We start from the raw sequence: 12,969 nt of genomic DNA, 5'->3' as shown, positions 1-12,969 counted from the left end.
CATTTATATCTTTTCCATGAAAGCAATAAACAATAAGTAATTCGAATTTATTTTCATAGAAAAATGTCAGCTTTATTACTTTTGTGAAGTCTGGGTGTAGGTTGTTCTCTGAAGAATCTGTTTCCTCCGGTGTGCATTCACACGTTATAGAATTATCCAGGGAATCTTGAAAAGATACACCAAGACTGGGTTATTAAACAGTTCTCATGAATCATTCCTTTCTCTAGCCTGTGACATATAACAACTGGGTTAGACTCCAGAGCGATGGGGGACGGATATTGGTGAGGAGGTGGCTTCACTGTGTCCTGGCTCTAGTATTCCGTATTGTTAGATGAACTGGGCCTGGAAATCAGATGTCCTGGTGCTCATTTTGGGACACTCTCCATGACACCATCCTGTGCCCATAAGAACTATGGACCCTTACAATACTACATTTATACTTGAGGTTGTCTTGTCGCAGTTCAGTAATGCATACTAAAGTTTTCTTATATATGAATATATTTTGGATAATTCTGACTCTTCGGCCATCAATGTAAAACCCACATTCTAGCTTCAGTTAAACTCTCTAAGACTCTGTAAACATTAATATTCTAGTTGATCATTAGTAAGCAAATCATGAATGTAAAACACTTACTATGATATATAGCAGTTGTATTAAAGTCAACCATAATTTTCTTCCTTATTATCTCATGACTCTCTCATATGATACACAGACTATCAGAACTTAAAGACTTAAAATAACATATCATGTGTTATGAAAAATGTCTTAAAGTAATTTTCCTTTAGGATCACTGACTCTGAAGGTGAACTTGTCTTCGATGTGGCCACAGACCTGTTTTCTCCCCTACTTTTCATCCTCTCTTTCCTCTCTCTTGTTCTCTTCTCTTTGCCTAGCCTGGATTAGAATTAGACGAAAGAATTAGGATGGGCAGAAAAAAAAATCTGTCTTATAAAAATCTCTAATACCATGCAAAATTCATGGAACTTCCACAACTAGGCTGATCTCAGTGGGGTTAAAAGCACACGTGAAAGATGCCTTTCAACTAAAAGGAAAGAATGCATATTTGCCATTACAGAGTATTATGTTCATTAATTAAATTTGATGAAAGGCTATAAAACACAGAGTCTCCCCTCTAACACTCCATCAGACATGGGTATATTTTTAATACCGCTGACCGATGGTTCCTAACATCATTGGCTGGATGTCAGCCTCAAAGCATTGCCTGGCAACTCAAAATCATACCTCTGTGTGGTGACTCTCACTATTGAGTAAAAGTAAAGGTTTATGGGTGATTTCCTGGAGTGAATAGCTCAGGGTTGGAAGAGCTACACCTGACGGCTACCAGGGTTAGTAGCAGCTGAAATGAACCAAATGCGCACTTCGCGAGGGAAGGGAGGCGGGTGTGCAAGCGCTCACCCAGCCCCAGCTCCGTGAGCTCGGCGCTCCTTCTGCCCTGAGGGGGGCCCTCAGGACTGATCTGCAGGATGCGGCTGAGGCTGTGGATCCACTCCTCCATATCTGACTCCGTTTCAGCCGCCAGCACAAAATAGGTCAGGTCATTCATTTTCAATTCGAAGGCATATTTTCTTAGTCTGTTATTCTGTGGCATGAAAAGAAAGAAAAACACCAGATACCAAGTCTTAGAGAGTGGGAGACGCTTTTAACGGGGTCTTTCCTCATGAGTAGATGACTTCAAGGAGATCTTCCAAAACAAGACAAAAATTTAGCTGGATAAGAATCATTTCGTTTGGTTTCTTTCAAGCCTTTTTGTACATTTTTCTTGATTGGATGAGCATGTTGGCTCAAAAATTTCATCTTCAGGCAGGTGGAGAAGTATATTCTAAGCTTCTTCAAATAGTTGCTTTGAGTTGCTACCTTCGCTTCCTCACCTTGTGTTCTGTCTACAACTCACTCCATTTGGGTTTTTGACCCCATCGTATCCCAGAGGCAGCACTTGCCAAGATCACCAACAAACTCTATGCTGCTGTACTACCCAAGGACATCTCTTTCTTCATATCTTCCTTGACCTCTCATCAGAATTAACACAGTGGCTTCTTGAAACCCATCTCTCTCTGGGTTTCTCCATGACTACACTCTATGCTAGTTTCCTTTCCTCCTGAATGGCCACCACTCTTCAGTCACCTCTACTGGCTCTTCCTTATCTTGCTGACTTGTCATGCTGACCTCAGCTCTGCCTTAGACTCCTTCCTTTCTCCTCTGGGCCAGTGGCTTTAAATGACATCCATGTCAGGGACCCCCAATTCCTTTTTCTGTCTCTGGCTTCTCCACCAACCTCCAGACTTTTCTCGAACTTGACATCTCTACTTTGCATTTTGTGACCAACCCACGAGGCTTTGTTCTAGTTCCCTGGATGTGCTCCCATCATAGGCTTTGTTGCTGCCACAAAGGCCTGAAACAACCCTCCCATCCCAAATCACCATGCATGGGTTCTCGCACACAGCACGATGTTTGCCCTTCAAGTACTTACATGACTTGTATTCACTCTTCAGATCTCAAGTGAATTTATCCTTGCTCAGTGAACCTTCCCCAGTTCCCCAGTTAGGACAAGGTTCTTGTCCTCCGGGGCACTCACAACAGTTTGGGATTACATGCTTATTCACTTTCATTTGTTTGTTTGAACAGTATACTCCTCCCTTACATCTGCCTCCATGAGAGCTGGGTCACCACTCTGTCCTGTACCAGTGCTCTCACACAGAAGGATTCAACAACAGTGTGTTCAAAACAGTCATATCTTATAAATGGGACAGAAGAGGTTCTTCTCGTTGGGAATGAATGAATGATTGAAGAAATGAACAAACAAATGAAAAACAAAGATTCTCTGTTGTGCAGAGAATTAAAATGGTCTGATGCGATGAGTAGCTACTCTAGATTGAACTTTCACAGAAGGTGAAATCTGTAAAAAGAAGTGAGCTGTTTAAAGATCAAAGAAGCACATTTAAAGTAGAGGGAATACAAAAGCAGATTATTACAGCAGTTTTATATATTCTGCCATGAGAGGAGAAATACAAATGCAAAGTAGAAACTTCCCCTGATGATATAGACTAGAGTTATATAACCCGCGGTGGCTGTAAGAACTGAAGATGTTCCACATTTAATTCACTCCTAGGTACCTCCGATACAAGTATTCAACTCTTACCCACACTGTTCTAACGCCTTTAGAGAACTCACAACTGTAATAAAGCAAGGCCTACACAATTAAGATAAGTAAAATACAAACAATAATAGAACCCTAAGATGAGAGCGGCACTATAGTGCGGGGTTGCGCCTAAACATCAAGGTATAAATTCTTTCTGAGAACAGGATTGCTATTTCTTGGTGGCAAGAAAGAATAATTTGTTTGTTTGTTTGTTTGTTTTTGCGGTACGCGGGCCTCTCACTGTTGTGGCCTCTCCCGTGGCGGAGCACAGGCTCCGGACGCGCAGGCTCAGCGGCCACGGCTCACGGGCCCAGCCGCTCCGCGGCATGTGGGATCTTCCCGGACCGGGGCACGAACCCGTGTCCCCTGCATCGGCAGGCGGACTCTGAACCACTGCGCCACCAGGGAAGCCCAAGAAAGAATAATTTTTAATATACTCCTGGTAGTGTTCTCTTTCTTTGGGAGGCTCTTAAAAACGTCCCCAAATAGCGTTCTCCTTTCAGCTTCCACAACAGTACGGCTACTACTACAAACATGACACTTACTAAACACTTGTCATCTATATACCTGGCACTGTGCTGACCATTTCGGTCACCATTTTATTTAAATCTCATAATAACTCTGTGAAAGAAACTGTATCATTCCATTTAACAGATGGTAACATTGAGGCTTGGGAAGACAAATGAAAATATGCTTGGGATACACGGGCAGCAAGTGGTGGAGACAGGAAGTAATCCCTTCATCCTTTAACATCCCCTGAGATGACCAGCCACAAAGAAGATGCTCATCAGATGCCCTTCTCCTTCTTTGCCACCTGCCTGGCACAATCACACACCAAATGGGTAACCATGGCCTGGGATGTTCTGGTTTCTGTAAGTAGACAGCAGGGCATCATACAAGACTCAAGAAAAAGTAAAAATTGGGAATTGAAGGAGAAAGAAGAATTAGCTAAAAAGCTAACCGTGATCCTCACTGTGGAATCTCACAGCTCACATGGCACTTTGTAGACTGCCAAGGACAAGCTCTTTGCTCGTGTCCATACTTTCGTATTATTGTCAATTTTTATTATTTCTTTGCCCTGTAATGACTCACCTGCAGGCTGCCATTTTCAATAGCCCGTGAGCCTGATAAGGGCAGAAGCTCACTAGTTATCCTCAGTGCAGTGACAGTATTCATTCTTAAAGAGGTTCTCTCGTGTTTACATTTTGTGCTGGGCAAAAACAGACAAGGTGTTGGAACAGGGTCGATGGGTGTTAACCAATTAATCACCCAAATGTGAAATTGGAAGATAAATGTACTTAACTTTTGTATGAATGTATTGAAGAAGACGTATGAAATCAAGGTATAAAAATTCTTTTTGAGAACAGGATTGTTACTGCAACATGAGAATACTGCTATTCTTTTTTTTTTTTTTAACATCTTTATTGGAGTATAGTTGCTTTACAATGGTGTGTTGAGAATACTACTATTCTTGCAGCACCCTCTGTGTTCTGTGAGAATACAGAAAGGATGACTTGACTAGTAAAAGACCACAGTTGCATTTTGAGATCATTTTGGCTGCAGTGTAAACAGAGGCGGGGTGGTCCTGTGCAAAGCAAACCTCCAGGTAGCTTCTTTAAGAATGCAAATTCTTAAAAGCTATGCTTGCCGCAGGAGGAGTGGGGCAGACTCCCTCCACACATCCTCCCACACATTTCCTGGGGTGCTGAAGAAGGAGGTCCATAAAACCGCCTGTGACCTGCACTGACACAGAGGGTCTGAGGGCAGAGACAGACGGCCGAGAGCAGGTATAAAAGAGACACGTTGCTATGATAGTATTGTATCCTTCAAAAAGCAACAGGAACAGAAATAGACACTCAGGAAAGAACTAGAAATGTCCAGAGTTCAGAGCAGATCTAAAGCATCTGAGGATAGCAGAATGCAAACAAGTCTCAGGGCTGTCTTGAAAATAAAAGAAAGAATCTGCTTGACTAATTTGATGCTGTAAACAATGGGGACAGGCAGATGCAAAGCTATGTACAGTACTTATACTGGGTCCAAATTAAAAGTGGATTGAGCTGCAACCTGCTTTCAAATGCAGCTGTCAAGGAACTAATAACAAACATGACAAAATAAGAACAAAACTTGATTTCCTAAATTGCCTTCTGTACTTTAAATGAATTAAATGTGATTGCCAACTTCAACAATATTATATATTAAATTTTTAAAAAAATTTGAGCAAAGTATAACAAGCCCTTGTTTCTCAAAAAGGGATATTTATAAATGAAATAAATATTCTATTCACAACTTCTCAAAAGCCAAATTATTTTTCTCCTTGGAGTGAAACAGAACTACTTGCAGTGCAGAGAAGCTTATGTTGGGGAAGATTACGATGCCTAAGTGGTTTTCCATCTCACTCTCCGTAATCTCCAAGATAATGGCGTATAAAACAGCAAAAAAGAAAAACCCAAAGCAGAAAACCAATGGGTCATTTTTATAATCTTGAAATGCAATTTTAAGTCATTAAAATGATAATCAAGAAGTAATCGTTTTCTTATTACTCCTCAAATTTTCCTTTATTTCCCTGAAATCAGTATCCTTTGCGACCGATGAAACTACTTTGTTCATTCAAGGTCACCACAGTCTATCTACGTGACTTCATAAATAAAAGGAAACTGGAAATATGTCCTAATGCCACATGGTGTGCTTAATGAGTTGTGGCAAACTGGTCTCTTTCCACAATATTCATCTGGAAAAGTTTTGAAATAGACACTCCAATAAAATCACCAAAGCCAATGGAGGACTGAATATTGAAGGAAGTTATTCGAGCAAAATATACCACTGTACCTATTATGTGGCTAGCATCTTTTACAGAATTTTGCCTTAACAAGAGAAGAGTTTTAAGAGGAAACACACAACATCAAATCCAGGTTACTGGTATTGATGGCTACCATCCATGCAGTCCTTTCCATTCTCTGTATGCTTATTTGTTCATTCATTCGACCAAGATATATTGGCTACCTTCTATGTGCCAAGTACAGAGCATTAAAAATGTTCAAGAGAACTGCTTGCCCTCATTGAACTTACATTCTAGTGTTATGTAATGTCAGGAAAAAATAAGCAATATATATATTACATATGTGTAATATAAGGTAGCATCATGCAGTGATAAATGTAATATCTTTCTTTCATATGTTATCAGAACCTATTGTTTGAGCTGTGTCACTCGTGTTTAATTACTCAGGCATGTGCTATATCTGTTCTGTTCTCCCACAGGCCAGAAGTTCTTTGAAGACACAAACCACATCTAATTCATGTTTGGCTTTCCCACAGTGCTTTGCATAAAGCAAAAGTTTCCATATATATTTGCTGAAATAAATCTTACATCCAAAACTCACTGCTTAAATGACACACCAGCACCTATCTTTGTAGTGTTTCTTCTGCCTATGCGGCTTATGTAGGATGAATGTATGTATCTATGCAAGCATGTCCACTGGATGTATGATCACCAAAGCATTTCCTTGGGCATCTTTCTGTAACTTTGGACATTCTTCTGCCTCAAATGTAATTTTTCCATTTATTAGCTCTGTGACTTGGGCAAGCCGCTTTATCTCGCTGAGTTTTATTTTAATAAATTGGGACAATAATAATGCATGTTCCATCAACTGTTGTCAAATAATGTATTAGATGAAGAAGATTACAAGTGTCATTCTGGTTTTTATTGTTATCATGGGAAGTCAGATTCTTTACAGCCAAGGTTTGCTAATGGGGGGTTTATAGGGGGGTTTCTAAATTTATTGTCCTTGGGAGGTACACATTGTTTTCCCTCCCAGTTTGACTGCCTTTATATGGGCACACACAGTCTGAGCTGCTCCTGTTACCTCACAGCTGACCCTACTTCCTTCCTGTAGTGGCCTGAGCTGCAGAAGGCATCTGACTTTCTAGACTCTGGTTAAGCCCCTAAGGCCGTTGTCTTAGAACCCACATCCACAAGGTGGAAGATCAGCACCTAGGAGGAAATCAACAGCATTCAGCACCACACCACCCTCATTTAAGCCTTTATCTATCAAGTGACATCAGTCATTGTCACTGTTGAGGTAGGGACCCTAGGTAGCTGCGATTCCTGGGCTATTCACTCCCTTCGCAGTGGCAGGATCTGGAATGGATGGATGGATGGACCAATGAATGAATGAATGAATGAGAAGACTCTCACAGAACAAGATACGATAGCTTAGGTCCAAATAGGCCTTAGTCTCAAATCAAAACTGAAGTAGCAAAAATTGGAAATTCTGCTTCAGACTGGGAATGAGGGGTGTGAAACAGATCTAGTACTGTTTGATGACATTACAAAAAAGTGGAAAACTACTGTTAGGTCTCTATTTTACCAAGATCCAGGAAATTTCCAATCATAAATGTCACCTGAAGTCTCTGGGTAGGAGTTTCTCTCTATTTAAAGTCGCCCTTGAAATATATTTCTAAGAATTCCAAGGATTATTCTTAGGAAAGCACAGTGATATAGAATGGGTCTGAATGAAGCAAAGTAAAAGGCTTGTTCACTCAAGACTCTTATGTGCATGAATGCCCTGAGAATGCTGGGTGGTAGGTAGCACTTCCTGAAGCAAACTCTTTGTTTCTCTTCTCTGTTTTATTCAAGGGCAACTGACAACGATTCTTGACAAAATAGGTCTGATTCATCCTATTATTCATTTGCTTTGTGCTTCTGTGTGTACGTGTTTCGTCTCCAGGCACATTTTGTGCCTGAGAACTTGCTGGAGCAATGACTAAACTTGCACTCTCTGATTCAGTATCTTTTTTTCCAGATGCAAAACTTACAAGTTAGAAAGAGCTGTAAGCAAATACATAAGAACTGGCAGACATAAGGTGACAAGGGACCCAGATGTCTACCTTCCCAAAGTGATCTCAAGAAGCTAAAGGCCCCTCCCTCTATAAAGGGTAACAAGCTCTTGATAAAGAGGAATACAAATACAGGGATACAGAGCCAAACCCTTTAAGAGATAAAATACATGTTCCCGGGTACTTGAATGGCTAATATCTATTGGAAAGTGAAGTAGGATTATTCAGTTGTGCTTGAAGGTGTAAAATCTACCTTGGAGATTCCTACCTATATGCCCATTTTTTCTATGCATCCTTCCAGCCAACCCAGAAGAGTTTATCACTGTTCCATGTTCCTAGAACATTCCATAGAAAGTGCCATTTATACCTCCATTATAGCTCTTGAGACACTGTGTAATAGTGAGTTATGAGCCTATGTCCTTCTCTGGTCATGATTTCAGCAGGGAATTCCTAATGCTTAAGCACAGTTCCTGCATGTCATAAGCACTAAATAAGTTTGCTGGATGAATGAATGAATGAAGAAAGAAATGGATAAATTAGCAAGTTTAGGTAGATATTTCAGGAAGGTGAATCAATATTTTCTAGAAGGGCTTTCCCACGATGGGGTGTTTATCTCTCAAAGTTGTGACCTTTGTAATTAATGGAAAGACTAGGAAAGGATGGCTGAGGACACACTATCTCCCAGATCCTTATCACATGTTAGCACATTTATTTGGGTTTCACAGATGAGACACCAAAAATCAAAGAGCTTGAGTAACTTACTCAAGGCTCTCAGATAGTAAATGGTGAAACTAGGATTCGAACACCGACCAGTAAAAACCCCAAGCTTACGTTTTCCTTAGAAGACATTCTCTTTTCAAGGTACTGCTTAAGCAGAGACTGAAACACAGTCTAAGATGTGATGGAGAAAAGGTACCTGTAGTGGAAGGTCAGATTAGAGCACTAACTAACTGTGTGTTCAACAGAGTTACATGGTTCTTGGAAGAAGAAATTACACAATAATTCATATCTCTGCAAACTTGATACCTGACAAGGACTACAATGATACTTCTTAGAAGATGATGACTCATTTGCTAGAGCAAGTTTGGAAGTACAAATAGAAAAGAAAATGAGTTTTTCAGCTCAATGTCTGTAAAATGTAGTTATTGATCTTTAACCTATTGTTAAAGTATTATTTCATATTTCTAAAGCCAAAGAGTCTCCTTTGTGACCAACAATAGAAAACTATCTCCACCCTCCAGTAAGATCCTTATTGCCCTTTCCATAAGGAAAGCTGGCATCTGTGTTAAAAAGCAGTTATCTTTCATTTCTAGTGGAGGGCTCAGCAACACTTCATTAATTCTTTCCTTTTAAAGTGCAGCATTATTACTTTCTGGAGAAATTCCAGATTTTAATGGATAAACCATCCAGAAATAGACTAGGCTTGAGTGACTAAAGAGAACTCTATTTTGCATTCACACACCTGAGTGCCCCTGGTATTAATCCGAAATGTAATCTCAGCCATGTAGCAAGTTATGTGAATGCCTGTAGTTTGGTGATAAGATAAAGAATTGTTCCTGGTGGCCTATGACCCTCAACCTAAATGGACCAGAGTCTTAATGTGAAATTTGAGGGAAGACTGCTAAAACACTTATTGCTTCAATTTTTACATGAGCGAGAATAAGGATAGCTATTTCATCAAAGTAGGATAAAATTTTTGAAAATAAGATGTCCAAGTGAGGCCTATGGAATTATTTTGCTTCCCTTTGCCACCGTGGTCCATGTCAAATTTAATACTAAGGGCAATACTTTGAGGACCAAGGCTTTGCAGAACAGTATTGTCTGTTACAGGCACTGTGTCTGTTTCTGAGATTAACTCTTGAGAATCAATGTAATCCTTGCCTTTGAAGAAACCTGCTCTTTGAAGAAGGATGATGTATTTACACACTGTAAATTTACTATCTTATTACTTATTACCTAATAATAAAGATAACATTCATGAAGAGCCTTCTTTGAACGATGTGATTTACATATAATCTTACTGAATTCTTTAGCTTGGTGGATCTCCACACTGCAGCCATGCAGGTGGTAATTTTCCTCTTTGCCTTGAGTATAGCAGACTTGCTCTTGCCTCAGGACCTTTGCATTTGCTGCCCCTGCTTATTCTTTAATCTCTAGATCAAATATTTTCTCTTCATAAATGTTTTTCTCACTTCTGCAGCATAAAAATTCCTTTGCCACCTCACCATCGTCTCTCTACCTTCTGTAACCCTGTTTATTTTCTTTATTCCAGATTTTACCAATCATTCCATTCTGTTTATTTCTTTCTTTACGTATTTTCTGTTTTCCTTACTTTATTGAAATGAGTTTTGTGAAAGCAGGTATCTAGGCTGCCTTGCTCTCCACTGAATCCTTAGAGTTTGAAACAGTTCTCGGCTCATATCAGATACTCCATACATATTTTTGGAATGAATGAATAATGATTGGATGAACACACTTTTCGATTAAAAAAACTCGGGGGAAAAGAGATCTCTACTCACCTGTACCACACCTGTACAGGAATCCAAAAAGATGCAACCTTTGGGTTCTTTGGATATTTTTTCATCTTTGTAAAAATTCATGATGTAGGAATTATCTGGCAACTGAGTCAGCTGGAAGAAGCGCTTTTTGAATGACTAAATAAAGGGAAAAAAATGTAAGGAGGTAGTTCAAATTCACAGCAATTAGACTACTTCTAATTCCTTCAAGAGTGCTACGTTTCTAGGGCACTGTTCTAGAGAAGAACATCCTCCTTTCTCATAAATAAAATATGACATGAATAAAACTCAATGCAAATGGCTCTCCTCTGTTCTGTGACCGAAGTGGAGGAGGGAGTGAAGAAAGGTGGCAGAAACAAAGATGAGTCTTGATGTCTCCTTACCCGAACGGTAACTGTATTATTCACGGTGCTGTTAAAATTCCCCTTGTAGAGCCAGCCAGACTTGAAAACTCCAGTTCCTCCCATTCCCCCTCCGCCCTTGGAGGATGAGTGAGAAGTGGTATCCTGTACAGAAGACATCATTAGCATCACAGCCATCTTCTGTGAATCCCAGATCTTAGACACTGTGCTTAAAAACGAGACTCCTTTTTCTCTATTTGACTCATCTTAAGAAATCATGTTCAATTTCAAAACACGTGATTCACTTTATCTAAAAGCCTTCACACCAACAGCTACTGCAGCTTTAGGAGAAACTGGTCTGAATTTGAAACACGCTAGTGAAAGACAGGAGCTAATTATCCTCATGTTTTAAACATTTCACTTTCAACCATTTACTTACTTCATCCTTATCAGCATCTTCATGGTCAACCTCAAAGGAATGTGAAGGAAGTTTCTCTGGTTTGTATTCTGCTCTGATATTAAAAAAAAAAAAGATTCTGATGTGTCATTTGAGACATTGCTTTCAGCTGGGTAACAGCTATTGTGGTGGCTTCCTTACACGTTTTTATAAAATAATATAATCTCGTGAGGGGCCCATTTCCTTTGGAAGTATTAACTTTCCCCTTACACCATTATTTCTTATCTCCAGAAATTAAATCTCCATTTTAAACCACAGTTACTATTTATACAGATTTACACATGTCCTTTTTAATTACACAAAGGTAAGTGGGACAATTTTAAGGGCTTGGTGATTTATATTTTCCTTCCTCCATATTTTGAAGTGGAATATAAAGTACTGATATTTTCATTACCTTTTTTTTTTCCCCTTTTGCTTTTATGTGACATATACAAGGCTACAGGACAGTCATTTGAAGAACCACCAGGGCTCTGGCCACCAGGCTGCGCTGCTCCCCTAACCTTGGCCTCTCCCAGAAGCCTGCACCAACGTGACTTAGCAGCAATTGTGCTAGCTTTGGGGATTTCCATGGTAGCACAGTAAAGCCTCTTAGAGCGTCACTGACGAGCCCAGAGGAGTAAGAGTGTACACTTGGCCCTATAAATGGTAAAATAAGACAGAAATAAACTTCCCTTGGCTTGATTCTACCTCATAACACATGGTTGAATGGAAACCAGACAGTATCATCCAAAATTCAGGCATTCCTTTATACCTAACTAGAAAATCCTACACGGAGAGTGGCACGGGAGATGTGTTTTCTTTAAAATGATTTATATTATGTAGAAGCAATCTCAGAAGTTGACTATTGAGAAAAAAGCCCAGGGGCACATTCAGTATTCCCATTACAAATGGCTTCCTATGTTGATGGTGTTCCAGATAGCAAGGGGAGTGACCAAGGACTCTTTATATGTATTCATATATGTCTATACATACATGTGTATACGTATATGTACACACACACATATATATATATTATATATGTACTCATAAAATCACCAAGCCGTGCATTCACACAGGGATTCAGTGGACTCAAACGGATTCAAAATATTCTGTACCCTCCTTCTGAAAGACACAGAAATGCCCATTCCCAGTTCACAGCAGAGAAAGAGCACAAAAAACACCGTCCTCACTATCAAACTGTAGAAAAGCCTGAGATCAGAACCACATCCTCCGTACCTGATCAATGTTTTTTCTATTGTGGTAAAATATACATAACAGAAGAATTACTATTTTAACTCTTTTTAAGTGCACAGTTCAGTAGCATTAAGTAGATTCACACGGTACAACCATCCCCACTGTCCATCTCCAGACCACTTTTATTCCCAAACTGACTCTGTACCCATTAAACAATAATTCCCCATTTTTCCCTTTCCCCAGTCCCGGGTTATCATTCTACTTTCTATCTCTATGAAATGAACTATTCTTGATACTTCATATGAGTGGAGTCATGCAATATTTGTCTTTTTTGTGGCTGGCTTATTTCACTTAGCATAATGTCTTCAAGGTTCATTCATGTTGGGGAGTGTATCAGGATTTCGTTCCTTTTTAAGGCTGAACGATATTGGTAAGAGTTTGTGCTCCCAAAGTCATTTCCATGAAGGTGTCCTGGATCTACAGAATTAGGA

At 39.7% G+C, this 12,969-nt stretch overlaps 1 protein-coding gene across 5 annotated transcripts in view; it reads right to left on the bottom strand.

Moving 5' to 3' along the window:
* Positions 1-12,969, bottom strand: part of DOCK10 (dedicator of cytokinesis 10) — a 280,789-nt gene that overhangs the window by 99,948 nt on the left and 167,872 nt on the right. For all 5 annotated transcript variants that reach the window (XM_033859650.2, XM_019923632.3, XM_019923631.3 and 2 more), the window contains exons 5-9: positions 11,288-11,360; positions 10,891-11,013; positions 10,511-10,645; positions 1,418-1,601; positions 80-165 (exon numbers count right to left, since the gene is read on the bottom strand). In XM_033859650.2, coding sequence (XP_033715541.1) covers positions 80-165; positions 1,418-1,601; positions 10,511-10,645; positions 10,891-11,013; positions 11,288-11,360 — 601 coding nt within the window. The remainder of the gene's footprint in view (positions 1-79; positions 166-1,417; positions 1,602-10,510; positions 10,646-10,890; positions 11,014-11,287; positions 11,361-12,969) is intronic.

Source organism: Tursiops truncatus, chromosome 7, assembly GCF_011762595.2.
Source record: "Tursiops truncatus isolate mTurTru1 chromosome 7, mTurTru1.mat.Y, whole genome shotgun sequence".
In the NCBI taxonomy this organism is placed as follows: domain Eukaryota; kingdom Metazoa; phylum Chordata; class Mammalia; order Artiodactyla; family Delphinidae; genus Tursiops; species Tursiops truncatus.
This window is presented reverse-complemented; position numbering and strand designations above follow the sequence as displayed.